General features: G+C 38.2%; 1 protein-coding gene across 1 annotated transcript in view; it reads right to left on the bottom strand.

Annotated features, from left to right (window-relative positions):
- Positions 1-15,473, bottom strand: part of LOC110895114 — a 34,195-nt gene continuing 18,722 nt past the window's right edge. Inside the window, exon 2 of the mRNA XM_022142685.1 lies at positions 1-745. Within this exon, the coding sequence (XP_021998377.1) occupies positions 1-745 (745 nt within the window). The remainder of the gene's footprint in view (positions 746-15,473) is intronic.

Genomic DNA, 15,473 nt, shown 5'->3' with positions numbered 1-15,473 from the left:
TTAGCCATGTTCAACAAGATTGGCCTTTACTGTTTCAGGACCATCAATCCGTTTCAAAGCCAACTTGTTATCTTCTTCAATACGAAGACGAACAACGAGATCTTCAATGGTCATCTCCTTTCGCTTATGCTTGAGATGGTTCTTGAAATCAACACAACTTGGTGGCAGCTTTTCAATCATTGCAGCAACTTGGAATGTCTCGCTGAGGATCATTCCTTCCGCATGTATATCATGAAGAATAAGTTGCAATTCTTGGACTTGGCTCATGACAGTTTTAGCATCTATCATTTTAAAGTCCGAAAACTTAGCCACCACGAATTTCATGGTGCCCGCATCTTCTGTTTTGTATTTGCGGTCCAAAGACTCCCATAACTCTTCGGCAGTCTTGGCTTTACAATACACATTGTAAAGCGTATCAACTAGACCATTCAAGATATAGTTGCGGCATAAGAAATCCGAATGATTCCAAGCATGAACCGCGCTCAGTGATTGAGCATCCACATCCCCTTCATCCACATGGGGAACGGTTTCAGTCAAGAACCGTGCTAGGTTTAGAGTGGTCAGATAAAAGAACATCTTTTGCTGCCACTGTTTGAAATTCACACCGTTGAATTTCTCAGGTTTCTCAGCAAGTGAGATTGCGTTAGGTAGTGGTGCAACCAGGCCGGTTGTAACAGCAACAGCGGAAGTCATGACAGCAGTCATGACTGCAGAAACAGAAGTAGACATGGGCTGGGATGCCATTCTAAAAAGAAAAACAGAATGCATAAACAATTAGTAAGACGGTTCTGTTTAGGTTTGTTAGAGAACTTATAACAACCCTCGGTAAAACCGACACCCTCATAATAATTTTGACACCCTAATATATCTTGAAATATATCAACATGTCTTTATATGCACCCCGTATGTGAAAACCGAGCCCAAAGTAGAACATAATACATAAAATAAATTAAAAACCCTAAATCTTAAGTTGAGGCGGGCCGCGTATGACCTCACCTCAACCTAAGGCGGGCCGCATTAATATGTAAATGGACTCCGCTGAAATCTTTAGTTCATGTGGGCCGCGTATGGTTCCGTTTAAGTTCATGCGGGCCGCGAGCGTCCTAAAATCTGGCAAAGCCCGGTGCGGCCACGTGGCCCAACACACGGCAAGTCTATACGCTGACCCAGCCAAGCTACGCGTTGACCCAGCGTTGACGCGGGCCGCGTAAGCTTGGCCTGTTCTTCACGCGGGCCGCGTGGAGACGCGATTACAGCCCTATATAAAGAGGGCAACGGGCCTTCAGTCTGCTCGTTCATTTCCTTTCTTTCTTTCTAAATTTCTGTAGTGGCGTTATTATACCCGAGCATTATACCCCCTAAAATAGCGAGGTTCTGCTACGATGTAAGTATTATAACCCCTGGAGACGTATTAGATACGCTACCCGATTGATCTAGGGTTCCGTAACGGCTGTCGTGGTTCTGCCCGACGTAGTCGTTGGAATGCCGTCTCGGGGAGGGTATTACTAATGTTAAAATGGGTTATTATTGTTAGTGCACCTATGTCTGCTGACTACGTCTTACATCGAGTCTTGAAGATTGAACAGATCGGAAATGGCACGGATACCTAGAAACAGGAGATTGTATAGGGACCGCTTATATGTACATGTTCTAGGGTCGCTTATGTGTCATTATAGGTTAGGATCGCTTATTTGGAATGTTGCTGGACCGCTTTTATGTCATTGTTTGAACCGCTCATACGTACATGTACGTATGAGCGGACCAGAAAGTCTATATATAGGTCCACATGAGCGGTTCTAAAACACATAGTTGATGGTGTTTTGTTCCGGTACTCTGCCGAAGAGCTGTCAGATCGTGTAATAGTGTTCAATATCAATAAAACAGCAAGATTAAAGTGAATACAGCTTGAATAGCACCGAATTATTAGTTTCCGCCTCTTAATTCGGATACGAACTTCTCTGAACGACTCAAACAGGTCAACGAACGATCCTACAAGTGGTATCAGAGCTCAGGAGGAGGAGTTCTTGCCATTTTAGCTGCTATTTTTCTGATTTTCTACTCTTTCTTCATTTTTTTCAAAATTTTTCACGGTAAAACAAGCTCAAAATCACACTGTGCACTCGGAATCATGAATTAACAAATCCTTGAAGTTTTCAGATCTAAAATCGACGTAGATACAAAGATTTTAGGTGATTTGTTCTTACAGATTCGCGCAAAACGTGACATCAGCATCTGGACCGCTCCAAGGATCAAATTTTGGGTTTGGATCGCTTGAAATCTTAGTTTGGACCGCTCATTCGTACTCGGTTGAACCGCTCGAACGAACTAACACTTGTGAACCACTCGAACTAAAACTGTTGGACCGCTCGAACTAACACTTGTGAACCGCTCGAATGAACATCTGTTGGTCCGCCCGAACGACTATCTTTGGATCGCTCATTTGACAGAATTTTGGACCGCTCTTAGTGAAATTTGTCTAGATCGCTCGAACGAACAGTGTCTGATCCGCTTATTTGATTGCTAAAATTAGGAAATTATTGTGAATTTGTGAACAATTGTGAACAATGGATACTGAATTTTATAACGCCTTTGCTACCCCTGCCTCGATTACTCAAAGTGCTTTGATTGAAAATGAAACCGGAACGTCTCAGAAACCACCGAAACTCATGGATATTGATGATTACAACGTGTGGTCGGAAAGATTCGGAAATTGGGTAGAAGCCTATCATCTTGATGCGTGGGAACACACCGTGGAACAATTTGTTAAACCCACAAAGGATGATGTTGTGGTTTGAAATCTGAAAACACCAAGCAGATTATTGATAGATATTGTAACTTGGTGAGAAATATGACAAAACTTGGTATTAAGAAAGACACTGATGAATTAATTGAAAAACTTGCAGATGCGCTTCCACACGAAACATGGGGAACATTTCTGATGATGCTAAGATCTAACAGAAAAGATTACGGAGCTATGACTTTGGGAGATTTTATCAAGCATTTGGAAGCCCAAGAGATGGAGCAGAGAAAGATCGCTAGGATGAAAAACTATGATGGAGAACAGGATATCAGTCTGTACTACAAGCATGGTGTTACTGATTCAACAAAGTATTCTCCTAAGATCGAAACTGCTTACAGTGTTAAAGATTCTTCTGAGAAGACGGCATCTCAAGGATCAAGCAACAGCACAAGATTTTCATCTTTCGATCCTAATATCTCTGTAACAAAGAATGGTAGAAAACTTCAGTGTAACATTGTATTAAGCCTTGAAAATGATCAAGACTACACTGAAGAAATTGCTAAAAATCAAATGTCTTTGTTAGGGATGATTTTAGAATCTTATAGTTGTTTTGTTGCAGGAAAGATCGGAAATCCAATGCTCACGAAAGAGGATTACGATCAAATTGATGCTGAGGAAATGGAATTGATGGATATAAAATGGTGTATGGCGAGTGTGATGAGACGTGCTGAAAAGTTTAAACAAATTACCGGCCGTGATGATTTTCGAGATGCGAATGTTTCAGCTTTGGGTTTTGATAAATCCAAAGTTACGTGTTTTCGTTGCAGGGAGAAGGGGCATTTCAAGAGGGAATGCAAAAACCGTGAAGCTACCGGTGCCCATAATCCTTTCGGAAACAATGATTATCACAAGAAGGCCATCTATCATCAAATCACTCAGCCAGCACAGCAGCATGCACAAACGGCTCATGGGAGAGATGTGGTTGATAAAAAGGCTTGTGTTGTTAGTCAGGGAAAATATGATAATTTTACCTGGGAAAAGTATCTTCCGAAAGAAAGCAAAGTGTGTTTAGCTGAACAAGATGACGAGAAGATGGCTGAAGGATTTACTTGGGATGATTTCTGTACAGATCAAGACTTTATGGCCAAAAATACTTCTCATGCTTTCTTTGCTAATGCTTATGATCTAAAATGTGCAGAAAGATGCAGGAAGTCATGGAAGCTGCTGAAGAGAGACGAAGAAAGATCAGAGAGGAGGAAGAAGAGGAAGAGAGATTGAAGGAAGAAGCAAAAGCTGAGAAATTGAGAAGAGCTCAATTTTTAAATTCAAGCAGGACAGTCAAAGAGGTTCCTAAATTTGAGATTAAAGTGGATGTTGAACCGGTCATGGTCCAAGAAAAGTGCATGAACTGTGATTCGCTGATTAAGCAGAACAATGAGCTGTTGCACAACATTCACAAGTTGAAAGAATCGTATGACACAATGAACAGAGAAATCAACAAGTATACAGATTCTGATGGTGAACAAGCTGAAGCTATGAATACTTTGAAGATAGCTTATCTGAGACAGCTTGATACAGCAAACTATAACATAAAGAAATGTGCAGATCTCGAGCTTGAGTTGGCAACGCAAAAGATAGAAACTGAGAAAGTTAAGAAATTATTAGACAGTTACTCATGTTCTACTTTTGTTGTTGACAGGATTTATCCAGTGATGAAAGATTTGAAGACATTTGAAGAAGTGAAGATATTTGAAGAAGAAAAATCCATGACAAAAGATGAAGAAAAAGTGAAAGCTTCTGGTAAGAAACCAAGTGTATCCTACAATAGATGTCCGCCCCCGGTCGAAAATGGATATTCACCTCGAAATCCAAATTCAGAAAGAGTCAATAAAGCGATCAATTTGAAATGGGAGTCTGGGTCGTCGGATAACTTACCAGAAAGTATTGATGTCACATATACGTCATCAGACACTGATCATGAGTCAAAGTTGATAAAAAGTATGGTCGATCAGGTGTTAGACACAGATGACAATGAGGAATCAAAACCGAAGTCTAAACCCGAGTCAAAGTCTGGGTCCAGTGCGTCAAAGTCAACAGTCAAAAAGGACAAACGGGTTTATGATAAAGAATTTTTACTTTCAAAATCTAATTTGAATGATGAATCAGTCAAAGTAGCATATACTTAGAAAGGTTCTGACAGGTTATATTCTGACGAGAATTTTCCAATAAGAAGTGTCAGACTTGAAATGATTCAAAAGGTTTTCAAAATAACAGAAATTAATATTTCTGAAATAAAAGATTTTAATCTTAATGGAAAACCTAAACAATACACTTCAAGAGATCAACAAAGAATCAACAAGAAAATGGGTTACAATTGTGGTTATAGTTTCCAAAAGAAACCAAACCATAATCGTAATTACAAAAAGAAAGGTCTTGGTTTTGTTCCACCGAAAAACTATAAAAATGAAAAAGTGTATAAACCAAAAACAATGTTTGTTGCAGGAAAAACAACAGAAGCTGAAAAAGAAAAATCATTCAGAAATCAGACAAATCAAGAATTCCTTGCTAAGAAGCAAGAGGACATGAAGAAGAAGGAAGACCCGAAGAAGGTTGAAAAGAGATCTTGTTTTCAGTGTAAAGCTGTAGGTCATGTTGCGAAAGATTGTCCAAAGACATTTCGACCAAAACAAGAAGTCTCAAGAAAAATGAAAGAAAAAGTTGTTGAAAAGACTGAACTGTCAACCCGGAAGTTCACAGGCTTTGAGAATTCAACTTATGAAAAAGGAGAATGTTCAAAGAGTGCTTCCAAAAGAATAGAAAATGCTACAAATCAGAAATGGGTTGTTAAAGGTTCAGGTAAAAAGTCCGGTGATGAATCTGATTCCATAAAATCAGAGGAGCCACGTGTTGAGAAAAAGATTGAAAAGAAAGTTCCGAAAGTGGATGATGTGAATTTTCCGCCACTAAGTGCTAAAAATTACAAATCTAAAATCGGAAAAGTTGAAATTTCAAATCAGTTTTATTCTGACAAGAAGAAAATTGATGTTAAAAAAACTTTTAACGGAAATGTAAAACGCATCTTTAGAAAAATGGTCAGTGGTAAGGCCCAGAGCATTAAAGATTTTTATGCGTCCAAAGGATGGGTTTACAAGTCGGTTGAAAGGAACGAGGAGAACGATGAGGTTACACCCAAGGAAGGTCAGGCTTGGGTGGATATATTTTTTCAAGAATAAAAACCTGACTTGCCGGAGATCCCAAGATGGTATTGTGGATCATGAATCGGCATCTTTCTAAATCTGTGTTTGAAAAGTTGCAGGACTTGCCGGAACTCCCAGGTTTGTAAGCTAGGAGTAGGAATCGGCATCTTGAGAATTCAACCAAAAGATGGTAATTGGTTGAAAAACAGGTTTGATAAGCTTAAATTGCTAAACCTACAAGTGGTTGTATGGTAGTGATTGGTGTAGATCTTACAAGTGGTTAAATCAAGGTCATTGAATTGGACTTGATTTAATTATCATTCAAGAATTTGATAAACAAAGTGATGATTTGAACCCCATTTTACAAAAGGTAAAAACAACTAAACATATTTTCCGGAAAAACCATTCTGATTAAAACAAACTTAAGTGTTTTGAAATCATTATGAGAAAATAGGTTGTTGTGAGGGGGAGTTCTGATTGTTTAAGCCAAACGGATGGAGAATTGAAGTGTTTCGATATCAGTTGTCATGTTCTGTACAGTTTGTTTTCAATTTTCTTTAGATGTGTTTGAATTTTAGGGGGAGTAAGAATTTTTAGAAAATCTAAAAATATCAGAAAATTTGAAAAAGACAAAAACATGATAAAACTGAAAAATGAGTTTTTGTTGCATAAAAGAGGAAATGATAGTACATCAGTGAACTATCATAGCACGCTAAAGAATTGTAAAGTCAAAATGTGATAAACAATCTTACTGCGGATGTGTCAGTAGATTTTCGCACATTTAGTATATTGAAACGAGATAAAAACCTAAATCAAACTTACTTAATTTGTGGGTAACTATTCTTGGATATATGGGTAACCCCCGAAATCTTGTTTGAAAGGTCCCGTATTCTGAGATACTAGGTCTTTATGCTCAGTGATATCTGGGGTATTATTCCGAGACTTCTGCTGTATGGAAATACTGACCTAGTCCCCGAATAATACTTTCTGCAAAAAGCTTTGAAACATAAGCGCCGCCCTCAGCAAACTGATTAAACAATAAAATTGGTAATCTTTGCTGTTGTAACAAAAGATCCTCTAAAGGGGACCCACCAAAAGTCGAGCCATCATCTCTCTGTTGAACGGAAGTTCTGACCTGAGCTCTCACGGTTTCGCATTTACCCCTTTACAGATATCATCTGTGGTATACTCACCTGTAAGATTGAATATTTGGGATCTGGATACAGGAGTATATTCAAGTGGAGTGATACACAATTAAGTTTAAGTGTTTAAAACATTAATATCGTATCTCGAATCAATTAAAATCTGTGTGAAAATTTAAGTGGACAAACATACTGACAATCTAAGTAAATTGTTTAGAACTTAACATGTAATCAAGCTTAACGGTGTTTGTGATATGTTTTATAACTGATATGATCCTCTTGCACAAACTCACAAAAATATTGTCTGTAAATATTTCAATTTCTGCATTTACTTTCATTCAGAAAATTAAAAGATTTTTGGTGTGTTTTAGCATAAATTTTGAAAATTCAAAAAGATTTTCGACAACTGGTGTTGAGATGCTGATTTTCGAAATTCAAAGTGCTAAACTTAAAGAACTGGTTTGGAGAGTGTTTGTGTAGATGGTAAAGTTGTTTTTATAAGAACCAGTATTCATTTCTTGAATGCAAAATCATTATTATTTTGGTTCAACACAGTTTCTAAATTGTTGAAAAGTTTTAATCTTTGTAGAAACTTATGGTTAGGTAGAGATTGTGCAGGACTTGAGTCAGATATTGATCCTGAGAGAGAATGGAGCCAGGTATCGATCTAGAACCTGATGGGAGCCTGTTAACAATCTTAGAACCAGTGAAAGTTTGAATTCCAGTCTACGATCCCAGCTGTGTGAGAGGGGGAGTCTGAAGACACCGTGTCAACATTCAAGAGAAAAGAGTTTGTTGATAATGAAAATAGAGAACAAGGATTCTTGGAACGACAGATATTTCAGAGGCAGATTGTCGACTGATGAAGATTGTAGATAGTCATGTGCGAAGACTCTATAAAGACTCCGTCAACATCCGAGGGGTAGTCTGTTAGTGCACCTACGTCTGCTGACTACGTCTTACATCGAGTCTTGAAGATTGAACAGATCGGAAATGGCACGGATACCTAGAAACAGGAGATTGTATAGGGATCGCTTATATGTACATGTTCTAGGGTCGCTTATGTGTCATTATAGGTTAGGATCGCTTATTTGGAATGTTGCTGGACCGCTTTTATGTCATTGTTTGAACCGCTCATACGTACATGTACATATGAGCGGACCAGAAAGTCTATATATAGGTCCACATGAGCGGTTCTAAAACACATAGTTGATGGTGTTTTGTTCCGGTACTCTGCCGAAGTGCTGTCAGATCGTGTAATAGTGTTCAATATCAATAAAACAGCAAGATTAAAGTGAATACAGCTTGAATAGCACCGAATTATTAGTTTCCGCCTCTTAATGCGGATACGAACTTCTCTAAACGACTCAAACAGGTCAACGAACGATCCTACAATTATACTAACACACGTGCATTTGTGTAATTTATAGATTTCACCAGGAAACTCTAAAGAATAACCTAAGACAGCAATGTGAGTTGATCCACTTTTTGTTAACTGTTTTTACAAAATCTTAAATACCTTTCTATGCGAATAACAGTTATTGAGTATTTGTAAGAATACAATTATCGTGGGTATGTTGGGGTTTTGTATACAAAATTGGTTACAACCTGGTTAAGGAGTAACATTTCCACAAGTCGGGTTTCGACAGTACCAACGGGTGATAAATGATATAACTTGGAAACAAATGTAATTGCGGGATCGCCCTCAATACTGTTCACTGTGAAATTACTTTTTATTTAAACCTGATTAAAATGGGATTCACTCACCAGTATTTCCCACTGACAAAATGTTTTTAAAACGTGTTTCAGGTAACAAAAGGTGAAAGCCAAATAGAAGCCAGCTGGACAGCACTGGAGGCTTGGAAAAGTGGCAATAAAGTTACCTAAGAATAAAATGGATACTTTTATTAAATAAATAGGATTTATTCCTATAAAATGTGTATATTGAAAACTTGGGTTTTACCCAATATGTCTAATGTTATAAAACATGGTGGTTTACTCTGATTAAATATTTCCTAACTACGGTCCTGATGAAAATTTCCGCTGCCAAAATTGGATAAATAAACGTGATACCATCGAAACTGGCTCACAGCCGCCCGTTCCCGGGAACTAGGGATCGGGGGCTGTGACAGAAGGTGGTATCAGAGCTATGCCACTGATTCAGCCACAGAAGTGTTCTGCTGACATCAAAATTCAAAGTGTTAGGAAATAAATTACGGGAATACGTGCATAATTGTATTTTCTTGCTATGTGTTATCTGACTATTTGTTAGTTTACAGTATGAGCGACCAAGGACCCTCTGACGCCTATCGTCAATTGTCTGGTTCGCCTAGGAGCGAAGGCACCTCCTCTTCTCCGCCTGCCCTCTCAGGGTACTCTGCTGACACAGAAGAAGGAATCTTTGTGTTTAAGGCTCAATCTGAAGAGCCATTTCCTCAGAAAAAGAGGGGATGGTTCAGTAGGGGAGCGCACGAGCGTAGGAAATGAATGAAAAAGTTGCAGGAATAGCGAGTGTTAGCCGCAGCAAAAAGAGAGACTGATGCTTATAATCAGGATATGCTCAATAGGGGTATCGCTAATATCCATATTTTAGCAACCACTGCTGCTGACCCAAACCTGGAACAAATGCTAGCACCCCAACCACCAAATCCTGACCAACCCATGGAAATAGAAAATCAAATAGAAATGCCTGATTACAACCCGGAGGAGATACCTAGGGTACCTGCACCAAATCCTCTAGACCCAAACAACTACGACCCCTGGTGGGACGATGTTAGGGACTATGTGCAACAAAACCCAATACAGGAAAATGTGCCAATGCCCAACTTAGAAGCTTATCCAGGGTTAGATCCTCAAGATCCCTACAACATTAGTGATGCATATGTTAGGGAAATTTTAGAGAATCCATACCCGTACCAGGCCCCTATGCCTCCGTACCAGGAACCAGTACCACAGATTCCAAACCCAGTCCTAGAACCTGCACCCCCAATGAGTGCAGAAAATGTCCAAGAGCTTAGGACCTTCGGTGAGGAAATTTTAGAAAGCAGTGAGAGAATGCGACAGGTGGGAGAACGCCTCGTCTGGAAATACGACGAGCGTAATATGGATTTTTGGATGAATCCATATCAGTGAATGTGATGAGAGGAATGGTAGTAGTAATATAATAATAATAATATATGTGTGTATGTGTTAGAAAAAAAAACACTACAGATGCCTACTATTAGTATTGTAGCTTTACATTTTAGTCGGTATTGTAATTTAAATTTCAGTACTGGTGTGTAATGATGCATACTATATAAATAGAGTAAAAGTCGCAATGCTCGACGCTTTTGGCTAAAAGTGCGTGTCATGTGATTGGCTATATTCAAATATTAGTTGTGATATTAATATTTGGTAAATGTTTAAAATTCAGATGGCCGACGAGGAAAATCAAGATAATCTGAATAACGATAACCAGAGTAACATTAACGTGGTTAATGAGAATCCGGACAACAATAACAATGGAAACCAAATGGATAATAGTGTCGTTCAACACATAGTGGCACAAGGAATTATAGAAGCAATGCCATTTATTATTCAAACGGTTCAAGAAGCGAATAATAGAAGTAAGCATAGCAGTAAGCGACCAAGTGAACCGGAACACAGCGTGAACAATGGACCCATACTTCAAGCGCCCATTCCCAAAAGAAGAAGAACCATGCCATATGGTTGTTCTTACAAAGAATTCTGGTCCTGTAAACCAACAGAATTCTCGGGCAATGAAGGACCCATTACAGCCCTACGCTGGATAGAGAAAACTGAGGCTGTTCTGAAAATAAGCAAATGTGCTGAAGAAGATAGGATAATGTTTGCTTCAAATCTGATTAAAAATGCAGCCCTAGAATGGTGGAACACTATCACCCAGTCAAGAGGAAGTGATAGGGTTTATAATATGGAATGGGAGGAGTTCAAAAATATGGTAGAAAGGAAATTCTGCCCTCCCAATGAAAAGGAACAGATAGCAAATAAGTTTCTGAATCTAAGAATGGCCGGGGTAGACAGTAAGGGTTACACTACCACATTCTTTGAATATGCTAGGATAGTACCAACCCTTGCATCACCTGAACCGGTATTAATCTCCCGTTACATCTGGGGATTAATTGGAGAAATTAGACATGTAGTCAAGGCAGCTAGACCCCAAACCATAGAGGAAGCTGTAGAACTAGCCAATACCTTGACTGATGAACTAGTGCGAACTAGAGAAGAAGACCAGAGGAGAAACCTAACCCAAAGGCTTACTCAAGAATTCCGTTCTGGGAATTCCAATCGTAGGAATGTAGGTTCTACCTCAGCACCATACTGCAGAAACTGCAAGAAGAAGCATTCTGGAAGATGCTCTCCTTACTGCAATTACTGTAATGCGCCAGGGCACAAGGAAGAAAATTGCATGAGAAAAACCAGTAATGGAATGTGTTACAACTGTGGAGAAAAAGGTCATATTAAGACAAACTGTCCAAAGTTGGCTCCAGCTACAAACAGCAAGAATACTAAAAACGCTAGAGCATTCGTTCTAACTGCAGATGAAGCTAGAATGATTCCGGACGTCATTGCTGGTACGTTTCTAGTTAATGGTATTTTTTCTAAAGTATTATTTGACTCTAGTGCAAACCAAAGTTTTATTAATACTTCATTTTGCAAACTCCTAAATCAATCATTAACTAAACTACCACAAGAATGTCTAGTAGAAACAGCAAATGGAGAAACCGTTAAGGTTTCTGAAGTCTTGCAAGGAGCAAGAACGGAAATTTTTAATCAAAAATTTATTGCAAACCTTTACCCAATGAATCTGGTAGGATTTGATGTCGTGTTAGGAATGGATTGGTTAATAGCCAATAAAGCCAATATCTTATGTGATCAAAAGTCAATTCAAGTAAAATCACCAAGAGGTGAAAAGATCACAATTAAAGGAGATAAACCATCTAGATCCATTAAATTCATCTCTGTGATGAAAACTGCGAGTTATATAAGGAAAGGATCTATACTGTATTTGATTTCTATAATCACTAACACTAAAGGAAAAGAATTAAAAGACATTCCAGTAGTGTCCCAATTTTCAGATGTCTTTCCAGAAGAATTGCCAGGACTACCGCCAGACAGAGAAGTTGAATTTAGAATTCACCTGCTACCAGGAACAGCACCAATTGCCAAAGCACCTTACCGGTTGGCACCCGCGGAAATGCAAGAACTGAAGAAACAACTAGACGAATTGTTGGAGAAAGGATATATACAGCCAAGCTCATCGCCATGGGGAGCGCCGATTTTATTTGTTAAAAAGAAGGACGGATCAATGCGTATGTGCATTGACTACCGCGAATTGAACAAAGTCACGATTAAGAATCGGTATCCATTACCGAGGATCAATGATTTGTTCGATCAACTTCAGGGAGCTCGATTTTTCTCTAAAATCGATTTAAGATCAGGATATCATCAATTAAAGGTACAGGAAGAGGACATTCCTAAAACCGCATTCAGAACAAGATATGGTCATTATGAATTTACTGTCATGCCATTTGGTTTAACCAATGCCCCAGCCGCATTTATGGACATGATGAACCGAATATGTAAACCATATTTGGATAAATTCATAATTGTCTTCATAGACGATATTCTAATTTACTCTAAAAGTAAAGAGGAGCATGCAAAGCACTTGCACTTACTTTTAAGTTTATTGAGAAAGGAAAAGCTTTATGCTAAGTTTTCAAAGTGCGAATTTTGGTTAGAACAGGTACAATTTCTCGGACATTTAGTTAATCATGAAGGAATTCATGTAGATCCAACAAAGATCGAGGCAATTACTAAATGGAAAACCCCTGAATCACCAACCGAGGTTAGGAGTTTCTTAGGATTGGCCGGTTATTATAGAAGATTTATCCGAGATTTTTCTAGAATAGCGATTCCTTTAACTAAGTTAACCTGTAAATATTTTAAGTTTGAATGGGGACCAAAACAAGAAGAAGCCTTTAGAATTCTTAAGCAAAGACTAACCCATACACCCATACTAGCGTTACCGGAAGGAACTGAAGACTTTGTAGTCTTTTGTGACGCTTCAAAGTTAGGTTATGGATGTGTATTAATGCAACGTCAAAAAGTTATAGCTTATGCATCTAGACAGCTTAAGAGTCATGAAGAAAATTATTCAACCCATGATTTGGAATTAGGAGCTATAATTTTTGCCCTTAAGATTTGGAGACATTATCTTTATGGTAGTAAGTTTACCATATTCACAGATCATAAGAGTTTAAGGTATGTTTTTGGGCAAAAAGAGTTGAATATGAGACAAAGACGTTGGATGGAGTTACTTAGCGATTATGATTGTGATATCCAGTATCATGCAGGAAAAACCAATGTGGTGGCTGATGCTTTAAGTCGAAAGTATCACGAAAAGCCAAAAAGGGTACGTTCTCTTAAATTAAATCTACAAGTAGATTTAAACGATCAGATTAGAAAAGCACAAGAATCAGTAATCAAGGAGGATACTGAAAAATTAAAAGGAATGATTAAGGAGTTAAAACAAGGAACAGATGGAATTTGGAGATTCCATAAAAAGAGAATGTGGATACCTAAATTAGGAAATTTACGTAACCGTATATTAGAAGAAGCTCATAAGTCTAAATATACGATGCATCCAGGAAGTGATAAAATGTACCAGGATTTAAAGAAAAATTTCTGGTGGATAGGAATGAAAAAGGATGTAGCAGCCTATGTTTCTAAATGTCTAACTTGCTCACAAGTTAAAGCTGAACATCAGAAACCCTCAGGTTTGCTACAACAATTAGAAATGCCAGTTTGGAAATGGGAATTGATAACAATGGATTTTGTTACCAAATTACCCAAAACAAGAAAAGGTAATGATACAATCTGGGTGATTGTAGATCGGCTAACCAAGTCAGCTCACTTCCTACCAATGAAAGAAACCTTTAGTATGGAACAATTAGCCAAATTCTATGTAAATGAAACCGTTTCTTTACATGGCATTCCTTTATCAATTGTTTCTGATAGGGATAGCCGTTTTACCTCTCATTTTTGGTCAAGTTTCCAAAAAGCAATGGGAACCAAGTTGAACTTAAGCACAGCTTATCATCCTCAAACAGACGGGCAAAGCGAAAGGACAATCCAGACGATGGAAGACATGCTTAGAGCTTGTGTCGTTGATTTCGGAGGTAATTGGGACGAACACTTACCTTTAATAGAATTTTCTTATAATAACAGTTATCACACAAGTATCAATGCTGCACCATTCGAAGCACTTTTTGGACGAAAGTGCAGAACCCCAGTCTGTTGGGCAGAAATTGGGGAAAAACAACTATCTGGACCCGAGATAGTACAAGAAACAACTGATAAAATCATTCAAGTCAAGGAACGACTGAAAGCAGCGCGTGATCGACAAAAGAGCTACGCTGATAACAGACGCAAACCATTAGAATTTCAAGTAGGAGATAAAGTATTGTTAAAAGTGTCTCCCTGGAAAGGAGTGGTAAGATTCATCAAAAGAGGAAAGTTAAGTCCCAGGTATATTGGACCTTTCAAGATTTTTAAAAGAGTAGGACCTGTAGCCTATCAGCTACAACTGCCAGAGGAAATGGCAGGAATACATGATGTATTTCATGTATCTAATCTCAAAAAGTGCCTAGCTGATGAATCACTTGTAGTACCTTTTAAAGATATAGAAGTTAATGAACAACTCAAGTTTGTAGAGAAGCCTCTACAAATTGAAGATAGGAAAATTAAGAATCTCAAGCATAAGAGATTAGTTCTGGTCAAAGTAAAGTGGGACTCCAAAAGAGGACCTGAATACACATGGGAGCTTGAATCAAAAATGCAAAAGAAATATCCACACTTGTTTCAGTAGATCTCGAGGACGAGCTCTAAAACAAGGTGGGGAGGATATAACAACCCTCGGTAAAACCAACACCCTCATAATAATTTTGACACCCTAATATATCTTGAAATATATCAACATGTCTTTATATGCACCCCGTTTGTGAAAACCGAGCCCAAAGTAGAACATAATACATAAAATAAAGAGTAAACTTCCGTTTTGCTCCCTGTGGTTTGGTCAGTTTAACGGTTTTGCCCCAAACCTTTCAAAATAGCCATTTTGCTCCCTGATCTTTGAAGGAAATCTCTAGTTTGCTCCTCAGCTCTAACTCAGTTAAATTGTCTGTTATCTAAAAGGGTATTTTGGTAACTTCAAGTATAAAAGTAGGGGTATTTTAGTAAAACTACAAATAAAAGATTATATTATATATAATATATAACATCATCATCATCTTCATCATCAAAACCCCTGATCTTTTGTTTCTCTTTACCCTCTCTCTTATCTCTCTCTACACTCTCTCATCCTTCCATCTCTAA

Source organism: Helianthus annuus, chromosome 6 (genome assembly GCF_002127325.2).
Source record: "Helianthus annuus cultivar XRQ/B chromosome 6, HanXRQr2.0-SUNRISE, whole genome shotgun sequence".
NCBI lineage: Eukaryota > Viridiplantae > Streptophyta > Magnoliopsida > Asterales > Asteraceae > Helianthus > Helianthus annuus.
This window is presented reverse-complemented; position numbering and strand designations above follow the sequence as displayed.